Source organism: Gekko japonicus, unplaced genomic scaffold, assembly GCF_001447785.1.
Source record: "Gekko japonicus isolate JY-2015 unplaced genomic scaffold, Gekko_japonicus_V1.1 scaffold45, whole genome shotgun sequence".
In the NCBI taxonomy this organism is placed as follows: domain Eukaryota; kingdom Metazoa; phylum Chordata; class Lepidosauria; order Squamata; family Gekkonidae; genus Gekko; species Gekko japonicus.
Window position 1 is genome coordinate 907,651 of NW_015177011.1, and position 24,970 is coordinate 932,620.

Here is a 24,970-nt window from a genome sequence, read left to right on the forward strand (position 1 = left end):
GAGTAACCGATGACCCAACCGATCCAAGGCTGAGAAACGAAACTAGTCTCACTAGTTAATTAAAGTGGAGACACTACACAGGCATGAATACAAGGTCAGAGGTAACAAGGGGAGAAGCGAGAGGGAAGGAATGTGGCACCAACTTGTACACAGGTCAGGCAGGCGAACTTTAGGCTAATAATATGGCAGCGTAGCTGACGCAGTCCCTGTAAACCAGTTGTCACTTTCCCCCAAGGAACCCTGGGACCTGTAGTTTCGTGGTGCTGCTGAAAATCCTGTTAGAGGTCCCAGGTCTCTTAGGCCAAAGCCATGGCAATGAGCAGAGTTTACATGTTATGTGTATACAGAAAAAATAGAACTTTTATTAAATTTTATTTATTTATTTATTAGATTTGTATCCCACCCTCCCCAGATGGGCTCAGGCCGGCTTCCAACTGCGGCAAATGCCATAACAAACAATTAAAACAGTATAAAAACAATCAATAAATAAAGTGCGGTGCTCTAGATGTTGACTTATCGCTCCAAGATGGGATCCATTTATCAACCTGGCCTGACAACATGAGTTCTTGGTCCCCTAGGCGTCTTCCCAGGGCTGAATCACTTATAGATCTAATCCACCGTCATAGATGGCAACTCGGTGGTGCACAGTACACACCCTTCATGTACTCTCTTAGCAGAAACTGAAGGGCAGAATTTAATGTTACAAGGAACAGAAGATGGCTATCAAAAGCAATGATTGTATGTTGAGTTTTCCTCTTCCCCACATAACATGTAGTACAACCTTCTCCATGTCCTGAAGTCATCATGCTATTTTGCCTTGCCTCACACCGCATCTGAAGCTACAACATTGGTTAGTTATATGCTGAACTCTCTTACACTGAAATAACTGCTTTAAAATGTTCAACATTAGTTGTTTCAGACCTTCCCTTGATTTTCCCCTTGTGGTTTCCAGCTTCCTTTTTTTCATCCAGGCAATGACATCAGCTCTAGGCACTTTGCGTTGAACCTGATTATCTAAATTCATTTGAATCTGGCTTCTGGCCATGCTTTGAGACAGGGATTGCTTGGTTGTCCTAGTGACTGACGTGTGAGAGGGAGACTGGGGAAGGTTGACCATGTTGAATCTCCACTCAATAGCTTTTGATACTATTGACCATCATATATTTCTGGGTTGACCTCATGGGATGGGGCAGGCACTGTTGTATGGTGGTTTCACTCTTACCTGGTTTGTAAGGTAAGAATTTGGTTCTGTGAGCTGTAGCATCCTTTATCAGCAGACAACACAATCAGGTGATGTTGTGGAAGGTAACCCAACCCACAAGTTTGCTCTGAATATACATAAGGGAGAGGAAGAGAAGTAGATTGTAAGCCGCTTTGAGACCCCTTAACCTTGAGAATAGCAAGGTATAAATACCAGCATTTCTTCTTTGTGTGTGTGTATGTGTGTAATATTTTTTTTTACTCTCCCAGCTAACCATCCTGGTGTCCCACCATTCTTTGTGTATTAGCACGACAAAGTAGAGTTCAAGGGTCCATGCAATATAAGAGTCTTCCCTCCACATCCGCCATACTTATGGACATTTTATAGTTTATATAAAATTCAAAGTTGATAGCTGCAATCTGAAACCATTGCAGGCACAGTGGTAACTGTGGCAGACAGAGCTCTGTGAGTGCTAGCAATGGAGAAGCCCCGGTGACACACTGCCCCCCCCAATACATTTTATCAGATCAATTTAAAGATTGTCAGTGGCCTGGTAATGGAGAGGCAGACAGGTGTATGTATTTGATACACTGTGTATCTCCATAAACATTGCTACAATTACCATTTTTACAGAATTTTAGAGTACATAACATTCCTGTAAAGGGGGTCATTAATATGCCCATTTTATTTTTTGGGGGGAAATTACTTGTTACTGTGCCTTTTGGGCCAAAAAAGATCCCCAGGTCATCTTACAAAAGCAATGAATTTGATAAGCAGTATAATAATAATAAATAGACAAAATATTAAAATAGCAGCAGGATAAAACCAGGCAAAACAAGACACAAGAGGAAGCATTAAGACTGTCAAGTTGAAAGCTCTTCTGAACAGAAAGGTCTTCACCAGTTTTCAAAATGATAGAGCCAGAAGAGCTTCATGGAGGAGGGAGTTCCACAGGCTTGATGCTGCCACCATATTTTTCCACCCACCAAATCTCTGATGGCTGTAGGACAGGGGTCTCAAACATGCGACCTGGGGGCCAGATCAGGCCCCCGGAGGGCTTCTTTCAGGCCCGCAGTGGAACTGGCTGTCTTCTGCTTCTTCCAGTTCTGCTGCTGCTGTGTCATCACAGGTTTGCAGCTTACAGATACACACAGATGAACAGCATACTCAAGATTGCAACAGCACAGACATTTTGATGCAATAATTCAAAGCAAGAGGTGTCAGTTATCAGACACTGTTAAATAAACAAAATATTGCAAGAGTGCTAGTGTTTTAAGCATGTTTGTATTTTAAGTAAAAAAAACCTTTGTGTTTGTGTCCTTTATAAAGTTTATATCTCCGCTACCTGGCATTACATTTTATGACACACATGGCCCGGCCCAACAAGGTCTCATGTCAGATCTGGCCCTCATAACAAATGAGTTCGACGCCTCTGCTGTAGGATGTAGAGCAGGGCCTCTCCAGGTGATCTGAGCACATGGATGGGCTCATGTTGGAGAAGGTGGTCCTCGAGGTACACTGGTCTAAATTCCTTAAGTTTAATTTTACACACAAAAGGAGAATGAATAGTTCTGCAGAAATAAAGAGCTGCCATCTACCATCTGTCCTGCTAGTGTCCTCACATGGGTTGTAAAAGCAGCACAGCCACCTTTTCTTCTCTTTGCTAGTTATGAATTTTCTGAAGAGATAGAGAAAGTTAGTGAGGGGAGCAGAGAGAATAAGGGAAAGACAGGAACACTGAGAAGAATAATACCAACATGCAACATGGGACCTGTTTTTAAAGTTGTGTCTTCTGTCTGGAAAGGTTGAAGTATACTGCCTTGCAGTATATCTGAGGTCTTACGTTTATCTAGCCCGATACTGTCTGCTTTGCCTGGCCTGGCTGTATGGCTGCTGGTCTTCCCTGACCCCGTTCCATGAGATCAGGGGCTGAATTTTGGACATCTGTGAGGAAAATGTATGTTGTATTATTGACCAGTGTGGCCTGTCCCAAGTTCATAACTAGCATAGCTCTGGCACCCACATGTCCCCAGTTGTAGCCTCAGATTCTATCTGTTCAGAATTCCGTAGCGGCCTTCTACAGTGGTCAAGCGATAATTGTACATAATGCTCAATAAGACAATAGATTAGTCGACATAGGACCAAAACAGGAGTTTTATAATCAATTGATGCAAGGCCTGAGAAGATAGATGAGACCTCATAGAGTATTGCCTTGTGTCATGGTCAAGTATATGTATCCTGAGTATTGCTATTGTAAGCCCTCTTGTTTGGGTCCAGAAGATACAGAACCAATGTACACAAGGCAATACTCTATGAGACCTCATCTGTCTTCTCAGGCCTTGCGTTAATGGATTGTGATTATAAAACTCCTATTTTGGTTTTATGCCGGCTATTGTCTTATTATTGTATCATTGAGCCTATATGTACAATTATTGCTTGACCACTGAAGAAGGCCACTTTGACCAAAACGCGTCTGGTCGCAATAGGTCCCACTTGTGTATGTTATTTATTTATTTGATTTTATTTGTACCCTGCCCAATTAGGCCCATAATCGTTTTTAACTAACTGATAATTAATACATGTATTTTTGAGTATATTTAAATTATAATTATACTTTTTAGTTATTGGCTCCTTACTTTGTATGTAACTAACCTTTCAGGTACTTGATTCATTTGTTTGGGTTAAGTTTCCCCTCTCTTTTTTTTTTCTCTTTCCTTCAGAATTCCATAGCACATACTGTATGAATTTGACTGAAGTTTTAACAACACTGGTGTGTGTGTGTGTGTGATGTCTACCACGGCCTGTGGTTACCCCAATTTATAAGAAATGTAACGCTCTCCTTCCATCATTTATCCCCACTACAGGCATTGCCCTCTACCCTGGGAAGGCTGAACTGCTGACCTGTAAGCATCATTACTATGATTATATTTTGCCTTTGGTCAACCCAGGTCAGCCAGGAGAAATTGAGTGCACTACTCAGAGAGTCAACTACACAGATCCCTTTACTAATCAAACCAAGGTAATAATTCAAGTGAAGAATCAAAGTCCAAAGACACGGTTGATGTTCCATGGCTGTGAATTTTTCCAGGTTTTGTTTGAAACACCTTCGGCAAGTTAATCTTACTACTGTGTGTAAATAAGATTGAAGTGGAGAAAAGTCCTTTGCTGGTACATATGTGAAATCTGCTTAATTATGTCTACATTTGCCTATTGTTGAGACTGACTTAAGCTTACCACGCATGAGGCTGGCAGACCCACCCTAATTGCATCTCTTTAGAGAACCAAAGGGGCACACCGGCAGGAATGTGGACCTCCCCCTTCCCCTGTTGCCCACCACTCTTAATATTTCCTACATGACCTCTAGTACTGGAGCAGAGAGCCTGGCTGGGAGACATGCCAGACCCATAGCCAGGTGTGGACTCTAGTCCTGTAGTTGGCTCCCCTGCAGGGCTGGTTTCCTGTCCTTTTGTTGGACCCTGTCCACATCTTCTGGGTACACCAGAAGGTTTTTTTTTAAGTTTTAAAATGTTTAAAAATACTAATAATTTTTTTCCAGGAAGAAATCTTGTAGAGCTGGCCCTCTTAGGAAGGGGGCGGAGCCCAGAATAGCCCCACTGTAGCTATGGGCCTGAGACATACTCTTAAGGGCAGGAGGGAGAACAACAGACAGGAAAAGCTGTTCAGCACATCTCAGCCTTGCAGCTCGTTAAGTTACATCCCATCCTCGCTTCACATAGAAATGGGACGGACCCATGTTTAAAGACAAATGTCTTTAACCTTTACCTGTGGGTTAGAGCCTTGGAGGTGATGGCAATGGAGTCTTAGGCTGGAGAAAGATGGAACATACGAAGTGGATGGTTTAATAGCACCATTGCTCCCTGCAGTATCTGATTTGTCTGCCGCACTGTGCATTCTGTACAGACTGATCTTGCATGTTTTGGTGGCGTTCAGGCTGAACTGGGAAACCTTGATTCCTTCTCTTCAGGGTTCAGGCTGATATGTCTGTTATATAGATGGCTGCTGCAGGAACTGGTTGGCCCTCAGGTATGTCAGCGCTGGAGCCTCTTTCCTCTCAGCTTCAGTGACCAGCTATATTTTGGAGATGATGATACTAGCCTATCTTAGGCGGGGGTCACACACACTCAATAATCCACTTTCAATCCACTTTTAATCCACTTTCCGACTGGATTTTGCCAATTCATACAGTAAAAATCCAGTTGGAAAGTGTAGTGAAAGTGGATTATTGAGTTTGTGTGACCCCAGCCTGAGAGAACTTTCATAAGTATTACAAAGTAAGAAATGTGGGATGATATGAGCCCTTCAAATGCACTGAACAAATACTAACTGCTGTTACTATTCCCTGAAGTTCCCGTTAGTCAGTCAAGCTGTCTGATTTCCTAAGTCTCCTTTTGCTTGGAGTGTCAGTAATTCCTACACCCTGGTTATGTGGAAAGGCTGGCAACAGACACCCTTTTTTCATTGTATTTAACAGAAAATAACACTGCATTTTAAAAGGTTTAGGTATATGGGAGGTTATGTTTATTTTAGATCCAAGAAAATGTCTTTGCCCTGACTTGGTCCTAGTGATAAGCTGACTTTGGAGGCCAAGATTTCCTTTTGTCAACTCTTTGCATTTGCCTTCTGTCCTCCTCCTGCTCACAGAAACATGCTGTGATTGTCCAAGGTCCTCAGGAAGTGAAGAAACGAGAACTGGTGTTCATGCAGTTCCACCTAAATGAGACAGACCAAGATTTCAATGCAATAGACTACCTTCTCTTTTCCTCTTTCCAGGAATTCCTCAACAGGTATAGTCATGTTTTCTATCCAATAAGACACAAAAGCCTGGTTCCAGCTGTGCACAGCTCCTGACTGAGCAGTTCCTCAGTGGAACAGAGGTGGTGGGCTCCCATTCAGAAAGCAATGCTGATTCTTTGACTTCACATGAATTTAAGCAGACTGTGAGAGGTAGGGCAGGAAGGGATGAGCCAGTGCTCAGGTCTCATGGCCCTTTCTTACGTGTCCAGGGTAATGCTGATCGCCACTTTGGGATCAGGAAAGAATTTTCATCCAGGCCAGATTGGTCCAGGAATCCTGGAGGGTTTTTTGCCTTCCTGTGGACATAGAGCAGGGGCCACTGGGGGAATGGGGGGGGAGTAGCTGAATTTCCTGCATTGTGCAGGGAATTGGACAAGATGACCTTTGGGGTACCTTCCAGTCCTGTGTTTCTTGGGTCTCTATTCCCAGCTACAACAAGATGCATCTTGCCAATTCACTAGGACCCAATGAATGAGTGTTGCAGTGCAGATGGGACTGCACATCTGTAGTTGCATAACCTGTGTGAACATGGCTGTCCCTGTCTGAATCGAGGTAATAAATTGAAATATTTCTCTCCGATTCACACATTTCCAGCACAAAAAAAGGTATTTCACTGGTACAAAACTGTGAAACCTTGTGTTGGCGTCTCCAGTATGCTTGACCCCCCCACCCTGCAAGCCATGCAGGGCTTGTATAATTTCTTGTGTGCTATTTCAGATGCAGTGCGGTGTTGGGGTTTGTGGAGTCAGCACATGTGACACAGTAGGAATTGCTCTGCAAACACCTGGTGACACAGCACAGCTCCTGACTGAGCAGTTCCTCAGTAGAACAGAGGTGGTGGGCTCCCATTCGGAAAGCAATGCTGATTCTTTGACTTGACATGAATTTAAGCAGACTGTGAGAGGTAGGGCAGGAAGGGATGAGCCAGTGCTCAGGTCTCATGGCCCTTTCTTACGTGCCCAGGGTAATGCTGATCACCACTTTGGGATCAGGAAAGAATTTTCATCCAGGCCAGATTGGTCCAGGAATCCTGGAGGGTTTTTTGCCTTCCTGTGGACATAGAGCAGGGGCCACTGGGGGAATGGGGGGGGAGTAGCTGAATTTCCTGCATTGTGCAGGGAATTGGACAAGATGACCTTTGGGGTACCTTCCAGTCCTGTGTTTCTTGGGTCTCTATTCCCAGCTACAACAAGATGCATCTTGCCAATTCACTAGGACCCAATGAATGAGTGTTGCAGTGCAGATGGGACTGCACATCTGTAGTTGCATAACCTGTGTGAACATGGCTGTCCCTGTCTGAATCGAGGTAATAAATTGAAATATTTCTCTCCGATTCACACATTTCCAGCACAAAAAAAGGTATTTCACTGGTACAAAACTGTGAAACCTTGTGTTGGCGTCTCCAGTATGCTTGACCCCCCCACCCTGCAAGCCATGCAGGGCTTGTATAATTTCTTGTGTGCTATTTCAGATGCAGTGCGGTGTTGGGGTTTGTGGAGTCAGCACATGTGACACAGTAGGAATTGCTCTGCAAACACCTGGTGACACAGCTCCAGGTTTTCCTGGAGGAGGCTAATATACTGGATCCCTTTCAGTCTGGTTTTCGCCCTGCCCATGGGATGGGGACAGTGTTGGTCGCCTTGGGATCGAGGTGGATCGGCGATACTGATACTTTTTGATTTGTCAGCAGCTTTAGATACGGTTGACTATGATCTGTTGACCCATCACCTCGCTGATTTGGGGATAAGGGGGCTTGCCTTGCAGTGGCTGACCTCCTTTCTCCAAGGTCAGGGACTGGGGGGGATTATCTCAGCGACACCTACTAGAATGTGGTGTGCCACAGGGCTTGATTCTCTCCCCAGTGCTATTTAATATCTACATGTGCCCCTTCACTCAGATTATCTGGAGGTATGTGGATGATACCCAGCTCTATCTACTGATGGATGGCCACTCGGACTCTGCCCCAGAAAATCTGGACAGGGCACTACAAGCCATGGCTGGTTGGTTACAATGGAGCAGACTGAAATTGAATCCATTGAATATGGAGGTCCTGCACCTGGGTCGTGGGGGGATCGGGCTCCCAACCTTTGACGGGGCCCTACTGGTGCCAGCACTGAAGGTGAAGAGCCTGGGGGTATTCCTGGACGCCCTACTAACTATCGAGGCCTAGGTTGCTGCTACTGCCAGTTCCGCCTTTTTCCATCTGAGACAGATCAGAAAGTTGGCCCCATATCTCATCCACCAGGATCTGGCTACAGTGACCCATGCAATGGTCACTTCCAGATTGGATTATTGTAATTCTCTCTACATGGGGCTGCCCTTGATTCTGCGCTGGAAGCTGCAGCTGGTGCAGAACGCAGTGGCACAGGTGCTGACTTCCTTGTCTGTGTGGATGCGGATCCCGCCGGTGCTGTGTGATCTGCACTGGCTGCCTATTGAATACCAGATCCATTTCAAGGTGTTGGTGCTTACCTTTAAAGCCCTATACGGCGGGGCCTGCATATCTGTGAGACCGCCTCTCCCTCTATGAGCCCCGAAGGGCTTTGTGATCTGCCAACCAACATCTTCTGGTAGTCCCTGGCCCCAGGGACGTCTGTCTCACTGAAAAAGCCCTGGCCCCTACCTGGTGGAATGAGCTCCCATACGAGATCAGGGCCCTGTGGGACCTTTTACAGTTCCGCAGGGCCTGCAAGATGGAGCTCTTCCACCAGGCTTTCAGTAAGGGTGGCAGGCGTCCCCCTTCTCTACTGGGCCTCCCCTCAGCGGGTCAGATCTGCATTACCATCTAAGGACCAAAACTTGAAATAGGTGGCATCTGTGAGGCTTTAACTATCACTTGTACCAGAGGAATGTTGTTTTAACTGGTTTTTATTTCTTTGTATGCTATATATTATTTAGTGCGCATGATGAAACCGGCCCCAAGCCTGCTATGCGAGGAGGGCAGGATATAAATCCAAAAAATAAATTAAATAAGTAAAAATTATTGTTCCACTCTGGGCGTTATCGGCTGTACAAGGGGATATCCTTTTATTCCAGTTTAACTGTCATGATGTCCCTAAGAATCTTGGGAGTTGTAGTTTGGTGATAGTGCTGAAAATGTTGTGCTATAGGGAGATCTAGTCCCTCCCTTCCCAAGCAGCTCTTCCAGGAGTGACCTTGGGGAAAGGAAACGGCATCAAGCCATTTAAAGGCTGTGGCAAGGAAATGCCCATTGTTTCCCAGGCTTCCGTTTAACACTGACTTAGTGTAACCAGCCATGTGGTTAGCGGATGCCTTTGGCTCATAACTGGAGAAGGGCAGGGAAGCAACTCTTTGATGTACACATCCGTTTGCACCATAATAAGTAAGCAGCGTTTGCCCTCTCAATGCGTGTGTGCGCGTGCATGACGAAATTCTATCCCTCTAGGAAATAAAGCAGCACACGATATGTTTCGGCAGGCTGCAAAATGAGCCTTTAACTAAGCGTTCTGAGTAAAATGCTGCATCTAAGTGAATTCTGGCCAATTGACTGCTTAGAAGCTTTCCATATAAATGAAGCTTGGTGTGAATCATACTACAGAATCCGCGTGTTTCCTTTTGCGGGGAGGGGGAGTGTTTCACATTGGCTGCTTTGGTAACCTATAATTAGCCTGTATGGAAAGGCTTTTCAAAACGAAATGGGTAAGACTGAATAATTAAGAGGCCTGCCAGGCTGGTAATGGAGCTAAAAGCTCTTGCAGACGCAGTTGATGGAAGCATTCATTGCTGCATAAATCACATTTCCATCAGGAGCTTCCTCAGATAAGTAACTTGTCTGGAAACACAAAATTTCCACTTGGCAGTAATATTTTAAAATAACCTTTCCAGATGTTTTTTATAGTGCACAGCTATGATTCAGTTGTTGGTGAGATTTTGATGTGTATCCTCAGGGAAGTGTTTCAGTTACTGGAGAAATTGTCTCTTCACAATACAGGAAGATGTAGATCAGAGGTGTCAAACTCATTTGTTACGAGGGCCAGATCTGACATAAATGTCACTTTGTTGGGCCAGGCCATGTGTGCCTTAAAACATATTGCCAGGTACCAGAGATAGAAACTGTATAAAGGACAGCAGCTGGAAGGCTCCGAGTTGGTGCAAGGCCCCGTGGTCTGGGAGGGGGGTGCAGAGGAAAGCCCACATAGGCAGACTGTAGAGCCAGCAGTGCAGCAATGGGCAGATGTTCCCATGATGCTTGACTGTGCAGACGAGGTTGTTCTGCCATGCTGAGGCCACAATGGATTGGCTCCGCCCACTCCCCCCCCAGTACTACCACCCTTGCACCAGTTGCTCGCAGGCCGCATAAGAGCTCTGGACGGGCTGGAACCAGCCCCCGGGCCTTATGTTTGACACACCTGCACTAGGAGTTTTCTAGCCTGGAGTTGGCAATCCCTGTCTCCTTCCCACCCAACAGCCAACCTACTTATATCTGCCCTTCTCTCTTACATTTTCCCTCTCCCTCACCCCAACAGCCTCTACCTAGGAAAACTGTGGCCCAGTTGTGTGGTGTCAGGCCCACTTGCATGGTAGGGAACCCTCCTCGAGAGCCACATGTTCGCCACCCCTGCTCTATATCCTCTCCACTATTTCCTCTTCCCCTTCTCCTGGCAACCCCCATATCCTCTCCCCTTTTCCTGCCTCATTCTCTCCTTCTCAGCCATTCTCCACTGACCTTTTTTTCCATGTCCCATCTTCAGCTATATTTATTTACTTCATTTATACCCCACCATTCTCCACAGTGGGGACCAAAGCAGTTTACATTATTTTCCTCTCTTTTTTATCCGCACAACAACCCAGTGAGGTAAGTTAGGCTGAAAGTATGTGAGTGATCCAAAATCACCAGTGAGCTTCCACAGCAAGATGGGGATTTGAACCTGGATCTTCCAGATGCTACTCTGAATCTCTAACTGCTACACCACACTGGCTATCATAGGATGGCTGCTGTTGAACAGTAGCAAGCAGCCAGGCTTAATTGAGTCACGCAAACTGGGGTGGTATCAAGTCACCCAGCGGTTGCTTCTAGGCCTAGGGTTTCCAACCTCCATGTGGGACTTGGAGGTCTCTCAGAATTAGAACTGAACCCCGGACAACAGAGATCTGTCCCCCTGGAGAAAATGACTACTTTGGAGGGTGGACTCCGTGACATTATATTTGGCTGAGGCCTCTCCCCTCCCCAAACCCTGCCTTCCTCAGACTTTACCACAAAATCTCCAGGAATTTCCCAACTTGGAACTGGCAACCCTAATCAAGCCTGGTCCCAATGAGTCTTCCCTCAAAGGACAAAATAGGCCTGGGGGGGGGACAAAGAAAAAGAGTTGGGTTTTATACCCCCCCTTCTCTACCCGAAGGGGTCTCAAAATGGCTTACAATCACCTTACCTTCCTCTCCCCACAACAGGCACCTTGTGAGGTAGGTGTGGCTGAGAGAGTTTTGAGAGAACTGTGACTGGCCCAAGTTCACCCTGCAGGCTTCATGCGGAGGATTGGGGAATCAAACCTAGTTCTCCGGATTAGAGTCCACTGCTCTTAACCACTGCACCATGCTGGTTTTCCCTACCGCCTTGCCTCTGCCTTTCTTACTCACAAAAACCAATCCTGGAATACTGTGCTTGCCTAACAACAGCCACTGAGGGAATCTGTTGCTTAAATCTACAGGTGCTCCTTTTATCATTTTGGGGGTTTTAAACCCCTCCCCCCCATTCTTTTTTTAAAAAAGATTTCACATGTTTCTGCGAACCTGGGCTTGGAGAAAGATCTGTCTTGCCCATTCACAGCTCCAGTCACCAGATTTAAGTATCCAGAGATTTGGCCAACTTTTCTATTAGTATATAGACAAGTGAGGATGCGCGATACTCGTGGGGGGATCTTCCACATCTTACCTTTCTGCCCCTCACCAACAGCAATGTTGCTGGGACTGCTGCAGCTCCTGCCCCTCCCTACAGTGTCACTGGCAAAAGCTCACTGTGGCCTCCCAGTCTTGCCACCAGATCTGCAGCAGCTTCTTCCTCCATCTCCGCTACTGCCGCCGGGACTGCTGCGGCTCCTGGCTATTCCCCCCATTGCTGCCAATGCAGCCAGGTCAGGTGCACCTCCTGGCCTTGCCAGCGGGATGGCTGCAGCTTCTTCTTCTCCCCCACCTCACCAGGGCTGCCATGGCTCCCGGTCACCACCAATGGAGCTGGGTCAGGTGCGCCTCCCAGCCTTGCCACCAGGCCTGCTACGTCTCCACAGATCATCTCCACTACTTTTACCAGGGCCACTGTGGCTCCCAGCCCCCCTCCCCCCACCGATGCCAATGCAGCTGAGTCAGGTGCACCTCCTAACCTTGCCATCTTCTCACTGCTTCTTCTCTTTCACCGTTGTTGCTGCCTGGCTGCCATGGTTCCTTGCCACCCCCCATCACTGGCAACATATAGAGGAAGTGGTATGTGCATTGTCTGCACATGCACAGACAATTATTATTTTTTGTTTGGGGGGGGGGTCCCCCAAGTTTGCAGGAAAATCTCTAGCTTTTTTGTGATCCCAGTCCAAAGATTTATGTATCTGCAGATGGGAGCCACACATCACTATTAGATGTATAGACAATGTGTCTGTCAGATGAATTCTCAGCGTTCTTTTTTTTTAAAAGTCTATAGGACCCTTTGCTGCAGGAGATATGTCTTATCTCCGCAACAAAAGGCAATATAAATTTTTTTTAATGAAACCTGGGCATTCAGAGAATCAGACCATGTTATAGCACTATGTCAGCTGCCAATTTAAAAGAGAACCCGAAAGCCTCCAGTGCACAGGGAGGGGAAAATGGTTGCTGCCAGGGGATTGGGGCAGGGAAAATGAGGAAACACCTGCCTTGTGGAAGCCCTGTTGTTGCTATGCTGTATCATTAGTCGCAAATGGAAAAAACACAAACTGTGTTCTCAGAATTGTACTTATTTTTACAACAAATGACCCTTTAACTTAAAATACCTTTCACCCTTCCCCTCAATCTTGCCTGTTTCAGGAAGGGCACCCTAGTCATCTAGATAAGGGGTCCCTAGACCTTTTGAGCCTGTAGGCATGTTTGACATTCTGACGTGGCACAGTGGGTGCAGCAACAAAAATGGCTGCTGCAGGAGGCGGAGCCCGCCACAAAAAGATTGCCACAGCTTAACTTCAGTAACAGGGAGCAGATCCTTGTGTTGTGGTGGCAGCTGCTGACAAAGCAAAAGAACCCATACAGCCAATCAAGTCTCCAATAGTCCACCAGAAGCCTTGCTAGGCAAGAGGCCTCTCTGGCCCCTCCCTCTTCCTAAAAATACTTGGCAAGCACCAGAAAAGGTGCTGGTGGGTGCCATGGGCACCATGTTGGAGACCCTGGATCTAGAGGAATTTAATCTTCTTCACTACTATTTGGGATGTCAGAAGGAAAAGGGGACAAAACTAAAAAGTCAGGAAAAGTCAGTAATTTTTGAGAATGGATCTTCTCAGTCTTTCTCCTCTGTGACAGTACATACAGTCTGCAGGCTGTCTTCCACATCTCTGGTTCTTAATTGTTACACACTTTCTCTTTAGTTGCTGACAGATTGTAGGTGCCTAATCAGTTTGTGATTCCTCAGCCTTTAGAGATTAAAAAAAACCGTAGGTGCCTAATCAGTTTGTGATTCCTCGGCCTTTAGAGATTAAAAAAACAAAACCGCTTCCCATTCTTTCAAACCATAAGGACTAGAAACAGAGTTTATTTTTACGAGAGGGGAACGATTCTCGGAATACTGAGTTCAAGGCCAAATACCCAACTATATAAACACAACCCCAGTTATTAGGGTGGTTACTATGTATGTTGGTATAATGTTCAAAGTGCTCCTAAACATCTCCCAGTTTTCAGGCTGTCTCAGAACATGTTGATATCATCCAAGGTGCTCTACAATCCATGTAAAACAAAAATTGACCTTGGGTTGTGTTTTTTTTAGTGATCCAGTCTTCCAACGGTCTCTTATATATTCCCACCTGTGCCATAACAATGGTTCTAAATGGCATTTAGTAGTCAGGTCGGTGCTGAGAGATTCTGCCTTTAGAATGCCTTCCTTGGGTTAGCAGGGCCAGTTCCATGCTTTTGTGACCAAGGGATCTGCAGTATCCCCTGTTTCCCTGGCAAGAGGCCTGCAGTGGAGCGATGGAATCCCTTCCAAGACAAGAGACCTGCCTCTCTTCCTGTGTGTGCCTGTGTGTGCATGTGTGTGTGTATACGCACACATTTGCCACTAACTTACCTCTACAACATGTAATCCACATTCTTTAAGGGTCTTCCAAGTATGAGGAAGGCAGAGGAGAGGTTGGACTGGGTTCATGACTCAGCTCAGTGGGCCTTTTGGTAAGGAGGAATTCCTGCAGCTTGAAACAAATGCTCATCCCCTCTAGCACCAGGAGAATGATGGGGCCGGCATAGTCTGAGAACTGGGCAACTGCTGCTGCTAGTATTTCAGTTTATAAAATATGATCCTCACCTTGTTGGTGACCATGCACTGATGTGTTACTTAGTAATGGAAAGTATATACATCTCTCAGAAAGGCCAGGTCATGGGGGTAATGTGTCTGCCTTGGAAGAATGGAAAAATTAGTTCATGTGCTGTGGAATAAGTTTGAAAGCTGCAACACTGGTTTCCTGTTGATGGTGCATTAGTTACATTTTGCTCAAATATGTATCTGCAGGGGTTAATTTCTGGTACAGACCTTAATAGCTGGGGGACCTGTAGGTCAGTGAGAGCACAGGCCATGCATACATAAACTTCCAGATCCACTTGATTGCCTGGGCAAGCTGGGGGAGAGACACTCAAAAAGTAAAAACCACGGGGCCAAAAAACCCACTGTGCTAATTCAGTATAATGTAGCTTTATATCTATGTAAGGCTACCTACATGTCTCCTCCCACTTTCAGATGCGTCGGGACTAACTGTGGTAATGGAAAATAGCTTCTGTCAGCCCTTAAGGAAAGCTCAGATCAGGCATCAAGATCGTGTGAATTTAATTTGGTTTATTTGTTGGCAATGTTCCTTTGGACCCTTGTTGATTTAAAGCAGAATCTCAGAGTGGGCCTCCTGTAGCAAAATAACTTACGAAAGGTGGTGTATTACAAAACCAAGAATAACACAAGTGCTGAAAGAGCTACAGATACGCTATCATCTCGGCACCCTTTCCCCAGCCTGCTAAGTTGAGGCCGTACGACCACCTCCATGTTTCTACAGAAGATCTGCGATAGAACAAGCTTGTCTAAGGCCATCCTTGGAGGTTATTAACTGAACTGCTATTTGAACAATAAACATCCATACTTATTTAATTTAATTATATAATTTAAACTAAATTATGCCAAACAAAACTCTTTTTTTCCCATGTTGTCAGTTTTATTTTTTAGATCGGAGATCATAATAAAGTAAACATCGAACAAAGGGGATAGTTCATTGTCGTAAATTAGTGATGTAAAAATGTGTGTCTTGGGTGCGTGTTCTCCTGGCCACAGAAGCCATGAAAGCAGTTTTTTTCAATTATGTCCTTATCGCTGTTTGCTAATAAGAATTACACCCTTTTGCTAGTAAGACCAACATCCCTATCCAAATAACAAATGTTCCCAATATTTGAATTTAAAATGTTTAGAATCATAATGAGTAATGAGGTTTGTGTGTATGTGAACACATGAAGCTGCCTTATACTGAGTAAGGACCCCGGTGCATCAAGGCCAGTGTTGTCAGACTGACAGTGGCTGTCTGGGGTCTCAGGCAGAGATCTTTCACGTCACATCATGGAGGGCATAATCCATGTCCTGTTACCACACATACATCAGTCCTCATGAAGAGTTCTGGAGAACGCTGTTTTGTAACAGGGTGAAACCTCAGTAGACTATAATATACCATACAGCCCACATTCCAGAACGGCCATTTCTACTGGGGGAACTGATCTCTGTATTCTGGAGATCAGTTGTAATTACATGGCTTTTGTTTCTGTTTGTGTTTTTTTTTTAAACCAAGATGTCTGCCTAGAAGTATTGTTCCTAAGGAATTGGGAGTTTCCCAGTTTCTGAGTGGATCATACAGCACATTGGTGAGTATTAACTGAAAACGAAGTCATGTAATACTCTCTAATAAGGTATTAGAGAGGACTGATAGATTAAAATTCATGCACACATTGAGGAAGTTAACAGTGTCTGGGGGCTATTTTAACCTCCCTTACCCTTGCGTAAATCCACTTGCATGAAAACATCATGCAGCCTATTTTTAAACTGAGCTTGAGCAGTAGCCAGCTTTGCACCACAAAGCTGTTCTTTAGAAGAAAAAAGGCATAGGACTGGATTAAACATACTGTGTAGACACACTGTTCTATTTTTGAGAAACCTGCTTTTGGAGACAGAGCTTGGGCAACGGCTTGCAATTTAATCCAGCAATTAAAAATATGCAGCTGAATTATTCATCACAATTAGCAGTCTCTCCCTTTGAGCTCTGTGGAATACAGAGGGACTCTTCTTAGGAGTGTGCAACCATGTTTGTCCAACCTCTGTATTTGAGTACTAGTTCGACTAAGCTGTGATGTCCCCCTGTTTTTGATTTGGAAAGGTTCTGGGGGAGTACTTTGGCCATCCATATTCAGGCCTTCCTCAAGGTCCTTTTGCTGTCCTTGCTGTGAAGGAGTGGATTGTGCCGTAGGGTCTTGGGCCCAAGCAAGCAAATACTGTGTGGAAACTCAGGCCTGTGAAACCCTGCTGTGTTTCCCCTCCCCCTTAAGGTAATGACTCTTTGGTAGCAAAGTGTATTTGACTTCCTTCCCTTGCCTCTCCCCCACTGCAGTCCAAACAAGTCAGAATTTATGAAGAGGTGTGAAAGCTCCTACTCCAGCTGGAAATTCTCTGGTGGCTTTCGAACCTGGGTCAAAATGTCTTTGGTGGAAACGAAAGAAAAAGACGGCAGGGAGACGGTTGAATTCAGACAGGAGGTAAAAAGGCCTAATGCAGCTTCTTGGCTGTATCAGGCAACAAGGACATCTAATTGCTGTTCATCCAGGGGCTGCCCCTCCTGCAACCATGCTTTGCTAAGGGAACAGTTCTGAAGGCTTATCAGGTTGGACAAAGGGTATAGCACAACTTGGGGTGCCAACTCCGAAATAGGAAATCCCTAGAGATTTGGGGGTGGAGCCTGGGGAGAGCAGGGTGAAGGGGGGGCCTTCAGTGGAATATAATGCCATAGAACCCACCCTTCAAAGCAGCTGTTTCCTCCAGGGGAACTTATCTGTGAAGTCTGAAGGAGCCGTGGCGTGGCTCAGTGGTAGAGCATCTGCTTGGCATGCAGAGGGTCGCAGGTTCAATCCCTGGTATCTCCAGTGAAAAGGATCAGGCAGTAGGTGATGTGAAAGGCCTCTGCCTGAGACCTTGGAGAGCCGCTGCCAGTCTGAGTAGACAGTACTGATCTGGATGGCCCAAGGAACTGATTCAGTATTAGGTAGCTTCAGGTGTTCATGTGAAGATCATCTGTAGTTCTGGAAGATCTCCAGGCCCCACCTGGCAATTGGAAACCCCTAAGCATAACTTTAGTGGTTTCATGATTCTGCAGGACTCCCCCCTTCCATGAAGATTTCACTTCTCTGAGCAGCAAGAAGCCCGTTGCCAGTGTCACAGAGTTTAGTTGCCCTTGAATGAGAGAGAACAGGAGATTAATGTCTTTGCCATTTGCTTATATATAAAATGCATATAAAAGGACATTCCTTTAAAAGTCCCGTACAGCTTATTCTGTATCAGATTCCCATAACAAGCAGCTCTACTTGCTTTAGCCAACTGCAGGGAAAACCCAGAACTGTAACATGAAATTGTGGCTGATGTCTCTCTGCCTTTCTTGTTAAGGCTGTCTCCAAAACCTGGAAAGAGATTTTCAGCCATCAAGAAGTGTTCAACCCTTTCATCCCTGACCATCCTGCCAGTTACACAGAACCATAGTAATAGACCTGTTTAAACCGGGATGCCAGACTTCTCCCACAGACACAGATATTTGTGCTTAGTTATTGGCTTAGTGAATTCTGCCAGTGTCCTGCTATTAAATATCATGTGTGAGGTAGAGCAAGTACCTGAGGCTTAGTCTCAAAACCCAAGTAAACCTATAATTTTTTGGGGGGTGGGACTGCAGAGTAGAAGGGCATATTGCATAGAAAAGTATCTCAGGGACATTGGGGGATGGTGGTATGATGTGTTTCTTGGGAGCTGTGTGTAAGATGCCCCGAGCCCGCCTTGGCGGCGGGGGGGATATGAATAAACAAAATAAATAAATAAGTGCACAGCTTCTGAACAGGAGGCATAGGGCCACCTCTGACGCAGAGTTGGGGACTCCTAGGTGCCAGAGCCTCCTACCGCCACTTGGAAGTCCCATGGCACATCGTCATCATGTCTGATAGCCTAAATGTTTTGTAGGCTTGGGTCCTTTCATGCTGGAGGTGAAAGCCTGTAGGTCATAGCAGTGTTAACAGTGACAGAGCCAAGAAGTAAAGCTAATTGTTACTCAGCTTGAGATTTTGAAATTAGGCTTCTGCCAAATTAGTGGCATTAGGCAGCTGTGAGCAGCAGGAAACCATTCATTTTGTGTGCATGAGTGCACATTGCCTGCTTTAGAAGCCACATGTGCTTCAGTGTACAGCTGTAGCTTACTTGGAAGGAACAATTGGTCTTTTGGAAGGACCGACCTCCACCTGCATCCTTCTTTCCAGAAGTAGCTACTATGTACAGAATGTCAGAGGCCAAGAATGCCTGAGATGATAATGTCATCCTGAAATACGAGTCCAGAAAATAATACAGAAGGATCCACTGTTTTTTCACAGCCAATTCAGGTATTGAATTATGGGTGTAAACATGCCATTCTTTGTGGTGGCAGGATCAATTAAGATTGGTGATGAGCCTTGTTATTGAAAAAGTAATCTAGTACCAGGAGAAAAGCAATAAAGATGTGACATGTGGAGGATGAGAGGAGGAGGAGATTGGATTTATACCCCGCCCTTCACTACCCAAAGGAGTCTCAGAGTGGCTTACAAACTCCTTTCCCTTCCCCTCCCCACAACAGACACCCTGTGAGGTAGGTGGGGCTGAGAGAGCTCTGACAGAGACTGCTCTTTTTCAAGAACAGCTGTGCCAGAACAATGGCTTGCCCAAGGTCATCCAGCAGGTGCAAGTGGAGGAGTGGGGAATCAAACCTGGTTTTCCCAGATTAGTCCACATACTTAACCAGTTGGTCAGTATGATCAAGTGAACCAATTTTGTCCAAGAGCAAGAGTTAAAGATAGAACATTCCTTTTCTTAAGTGTGAAATATTTACCTCAGCTAAAATATTTGTCCCTGGATGAGGCAGGTTTACCAGATGACAACCTGGAACGATGTTCTGTATCTTTAGCAGCATCCTTCAGCCATCGTTTCCCTTGTCCCTTTGCCTGCCCATGCTTCCAGCCTAGGGTATAGCACATCTAGAGCTCTCTCCACAGCTGCCAGTACACACAAGGGGGCAGGGGAAGAAGGCAACAAAGAAGAGGCCATGACTGCATTCCTTTGCTTGGGGCTGAACTAGACTTTAAGCCCAAAACAAGTCACACACACCCACACCTCTTTAAAAAAAAAAAAGCTGTTTATAGAAGCGGCGCTAGGAATCCTGTTCCTTATCTTCACATTTCCCCCCCCCCCCATACTTCGAAGTGGATGTATGCACACCCTGTCACTTGTCCCTCCTGCAAGATGCCTTGTATGGGTTGAGGCAGCAATGAAGCCAGGTAGGGGCACAAATGCCTTCCCCCACAGTTTCCCTTCTCACCCCTCCTTAGGGAAGAGCATTTAATAAAGAGGGCTTTACACGTAACCATGATTTGCAAGAGTGAGTGTAACTTCTAACCCCATAGAAGGAACATATACTCTGAAACTGGTGCAAGTAGTGGCTCATATTCTTGCTCTGTTGTTAGATCAGCGTGGTGAACTACATTGAGCGGAGGACAGGAGCAGGGAGCGACCAGCTGTTTTTTGTGGTGTTTGAATGGAAAGATCCTTTTATCCAGGAAGTTCAAGACGTGAGTAGACTTCCATCATGTGTGTGTTTTGTGTGGGGCCTTTTTAAAAAACATGGTAACTTCCAAACACTGTGGCTATGTAATATACCCAGTTCAGACCACGTGGCCAGTTTGGGCTCCACTCCCGCTCCAATCAGGGGGCTAGGTTCCCGGCCGAGAGCCTATGGAACTCTTCTCCACTGTAAATAACCTATTGGGAAGTGGGGGGGTGTTATGGGTGGCGGTTTCACGGGCAATATAAGCCGGCCTGCGAGCCGGCTAAAGTTGTCTTGTTCCTGATCTAATAAAGTACGCTAAGCTGAAATCACTCTCCGTCTGCGTACTTTTCAGGATACTTGTAGGTGCCATATCTGTATTCTTGTGTAGAAACTGTTGCCATAGACATTGTGAAAGATCTCAATAGGATTGAGTCTGGGCACCTAAGTAGACTAGGAACATGTCATTCAAAGTGGAGATTTGTTCACAAATGCGCTTCTGCCATACAGATAGCTCTTCAGAGCATAACCCCCTTTTCCTTTCCTCACCTAAACCCCTGAAGCAAATACTATTCCTTTGAGTTTAGAGAGGCTGAGATTCTGGAAACCCAAAGGAGAAAAATCTCCTTGTAATTTCTGCTAAAGCTGCCTTTCCCCACTCCTGCTGCTTTCGGCCTTCCTGTAATACTTGCAATAAAGCCACATTACAAATCACCAGCAGTGGAGTATCAGCAGCAAAAAAACCCATCCTTCTGGCAGTAGCACCCTTTAATTTCCTTTAGTGGCCCAAGGCAGTACAGCTTCTGAAAATTTACCACTTCAGGAGCTTTGTGGGAAAGCTGGCTGTACATTTCGAATGGAACTCTGACTCCTGCTTCTTCCTCCACAAAGGCCACATGCAGCCTTGTTTTTGTTTTTTTTATAGAAACGGTGAGTTCGGTGTTGTGATCTTGAATATGCTTATGAGACAGGTAGATTGCAATGTTAAAAGAATCTACCTATCTTCTACGTGCAATTTTTAGGTTTTAAAGTTTTGGAGTTCTTTTTAGTTACTTAACCTGTTCTTGTGGGGTTTTTTCTACTGATTTCAAAGGAATTTCTAACAGCTGAAATTCCCCACACAGTCAGCATGACACTGTCAATGATTATAGTGCCCCTTCCCTTGCTAAGCAATCATTGTACCTTCCCAGTTTCAGACAGAAAGGAAAAAGCATCTCTGATTCATAAACAGTTAACAATCTCATGTGCAGAACAGACACAAGGAAGTTGGACAGTTTCTTTACATGGGTTTTCAAGGAAAGATTGGGATGTATTTTTTTTTAATAGAATTTAGAGATTGGAGGACCAAAGCATTTATCTCTATTTCTTACCCCCCAAATGAGGCTGCAGCAGCCTGCTAGATGGTACAACCAAAACACTTGCTTTTCTTCCCTGCAAGCAGAGTGCCTTGCAGAGGACATGATGCATGGTCCGCCTGAACCAGCAGTACCTACAGAGTGTACAAGCAAAACACTTGCAGGCAGGCAGGCAGGCAGGCAGGCAGGCAAAGCACCACTGCAAAAAATGGGATCGCAAGTGAGCCACCCCATCCTCTTTCTCACACACAAAATCAAAGCCAGAGACAAGGCAGTGAGCAACAGTGCAAAGGCCATGCAGAAAATACCTGTTGGGACATCCTTTGGTAGGAACATCTGCTAGTTCTTCCAGATGGAAGACATCCCTGTGTCAGAGCCCCTCTTGTCCTTTGCTGCTGTCACTTGTGTGCAGCCATGGGACCAGACCAGTCCTTTCCAAAGTTTATAAATGTCGCCCTGACCTGGATAGCCCAGGCAAGCCCGATCTTGTCTGATCTCAGAAGCTAAGCAGGCCAACCCTGGCAAGTACTTGGATGGGAGACCTTCAGAGAATACCAGGGCTGGGACGCAGAGGCAGGCAATATCAAGCCACCTCTCTGAAACATCCAAGCCCCACTAGGGGTCACCAGAAGTCAACCATGACCTTCAGGCGCATACACACATACAAATACCCCCAAAAGACCAAAGTTTACAAACATTTAGCAATCAGATTAAATATCTCAAAAGGGAATTAATATTTGGATTACTTAATTTCCAAATGCATATCTCTGTCATTTTCTATGCCTATATTTTTGGCCAAACATTAAAACAGGCAAAAAGCCTGATGTTCAGTTCTGTTCTGAGAGGTTCGCAGTTAATGCATACCTTGCTCCTGGTTCAGTCCTTTGCAACTCTCATCTTCAGTAGAGGGCTGAGCAACAACTTTGCTTTTGAGACCTTAAAAAAAATTCTGAAAGTCACAGACAGTCATGGTTCATGCATCAAGGTTTATAGAATACGAAGAGCTTACTTTCTTCTGCTCTTCCTTCTCAGCAAGGTGGGTGGGCAGAAACGATTCACACAGTTTTCCAGAATAAGGATGCACCTGCGTATTTCTTATTGTAGTATGTATTCAGGAATGTGGGTATCAGGGCTGAAGATCTGACCATGTGAAAGAAAAATGGAGCTCTGTGGACCCGTTACAAGTGCCCGTTTTCCCCGTTGGTGAGCTTTTAGATTTGTGAAACAGCTTTTAGAGTAGCTGCCACTTCCACTCTTCTGTTGATAGTGGGGGCAACTTATTCCCATCTCCCATGCCACTGGTGCACAGATTGACTCATTTGAACAAGTGGGACTTAAATTGGCAGGGTGCGTGGTTAAGAATGGGAGGAAGAGAACTACCATGTGAGAAGACTCCTGTATGAAGCAGGTAAGCAGTCAAACCACTTTGGAACAAAGGTCTGAAAATGTATACCTATGGGAAATATTTGCATTACAAGTTTAATAGCTTAAAATCAGAAGTTGTTTTGTTTCCACAGATTGTCACTGCAAATCCCTGGAACATGATTGCCCTTCTCTGTGGCATCTTCCTGGCTTTATTTAAAGCAGCTGATTTTGCTAAACTAAGTGTGAAGTGGATGATAAAAATCCGGAAACGGCATCTCAAAAGAAGAAGTCAAGTCCTGAACCACATAAGCTGAGGACCATAAGCACCACTGGGCAAGTTCTGTAATCCACTGGAGACTATAAATCAGTACAGAAGCAGCTGACCTGCACAGATGTCAAGGAGTCCAAGGCTGAACCCTGTGGGTCCCCAGGGCAGTTGTCCACAAGTAACCAGACAGCAGTTTAATTTTACAAAATAAGTTTAGAAAGTTTATTTCAAATTCCAATCAATATATAGATTTATTCTACAGCCAACATTCTAAAATCTTGCAGTGAGAAAACAAGAAAGCTAGCTCAAGTGTCTAATACTTCTTGGGGTTGCATTAGATGGCACCAACCTTAAAGTCAATAAGTGGAGAGCCAGTTTGTTGTAGTGGTTAAGTGCGTGGACTCTAATCTGGGAGAACCGGGTTTGATTCCCCACTCTTCCGCTTGCACCTGCTGATGTGACCTTGGGTCAGTCACAAACTCTGGCACAGCTGTCCTTGAAAAAGAGCAGTTTGTGTCAGAGTTCTCTCAGCCCCACCCACCTCACAGGGTGTCTGTTGTGGGGAGGGGACGGGGAAGGAGTTTGTAAGCCGCTCTGAGACACCTTTGGGTAGTGAAGGGTGGGGTATAAATCCAATCTCTTCTTCTCTAATTAAAAGCCAAGGCTTAATATGCGTTCTCTTCGCTGCTAGCAATTGCAATTCAAGCAGATCATAGTTCAGGCCTTTAGTCTATCAGGATCTCAGGTAGCGTCAATCTTTCAAGGCCTTAGTTGAATTATAGTTTTTGGCCCAGCAACCTCAGGTGATGATGACATCCAATCAGAACATGTTCTCCGGAGAAGGTTCTAGAACATTACCTCACCATTCCTGGTTCTCCTTTCCTCACCTATGGGCCACAGGCTCCCATAAGAAATGAATCATGGCACCTTCATCTTTGGCTTTGGAGATGATAAGGCCAAACTTGCCAAATGGCAACACCTGCAAGATGGACTAGGCCTTTTCTATTCACACTAACCTTGAGAAGGGAGGCAAGGGGTGCTTTGGCTCATGACAGAGAAATTGCATTGTCAGGCTTAATTGTTTTGCTGGAGTATTACACCCAAACACTTGGAAGTTTTAGAAAATCAAGTTTGTAAGAGCTCCTATGAAGTCAAAGCTCTTTTTAAACATAAGTTTCTTTACTAAGCTATGATGAGAAAGGAAGACTTCTGAAACCTTTTGTAACAGAACATACCGTCTAGTATGTATGGACAAGTCTTTAGTAGTAAAGCAAAACCAAGACTGGTTTCGAACATAAGATTCCTGCCCCTCTTCACTAGTTGTCTCTACCAGGGAACCCAGTGGTAATGAGTTTAGTTAATCCTGTGGTCCTGGTTTGGAGTTCAGCATTTTCAAGTTAAAATCTCAGGGAGAAAGATGCCTACTTGAAGGCCCAAGGGGTGCTTGGCTTCAAGGTATTTTTCTATTGGAGATGACATCACCAAAATAGATGATCTGTTGGCCTGATCCAATGTAAGGCAGCTTATTACAGATCTGTTCCAACATGGATGTATCAAACAGGCTAATCAGGAGGTGAAAGCAGAGATGCTCAAACACCAGCTGGTTCGGCTTGCATCTCGTTTTCCAGTGGCAAACAGGTAGCCAATTGTGTAATGGACTGTTCATTTACACATTTGTGGCTGTTCAGCCTGTTGCTTCACTTTATTCCTTCCTAACAGAGCAATACAGTGCAATCAGTTTTTCATATAGCTGTAGCTACCATTTTTCCCACTGTGCCACTGGAGGGCTTTTTAAAAAGCATGATAACTGCTGTTTTACACTAACATTCTAATGAGCTATCACCACTTTCTTTGAAGTCCCAGGTTTTTTTTTGTTAAAGTCTCTTGCCCCTTTCATTGCAGACTTCTAAGGGAAATGTGATGCCTGCACCTTTCT

At 45.2% G+C, this 24,970-nt stretch overlaps 1 protein-coding gene across 2 annotated transcripts in view; it reads left to right on the forward strand.

The window, feature by feature from the left end:
* The window catches only part of TMEM206 (transmembrane protein 206), a 34,458-nt gene extending 11,006 nt beyond the window's left edge, over positions 1 to 23,452 (forward strand). For both annotated transcript variants that reach the window (XM_015427627.1, XM_015427628.1), the window contains exons 4-8: positions 4,066 to 4,220; positions 5,864 to 6,006; positions 16,834 to 16,978; positions 19,967 to 20,071; positions 22,919 to 23,452. In XM_015427627.1, coding sequence (XP_015283113.1) covers positions 4,066 to 4,220; positions 5,864 to 6,006; positions 16,834 to 16,978; positions 19,967 to 20,071; positions 22,919 to 23,080 — 710 coding nt within the window. In that variant the 3' untranslated portion in view covers positions 23,081 to 23,452. The remainder of the gene's footprint in view (positions 1 to 4,065; positions 4,221 to 5,863; positions 6,007 to 16,833; positions 16,979 to 19,966; positions 20,072 to 22,918) is intronic.
* The last annotated feature ends 1,518 nt before the right edge of the window (positions 23,453 to 24,970 follow it).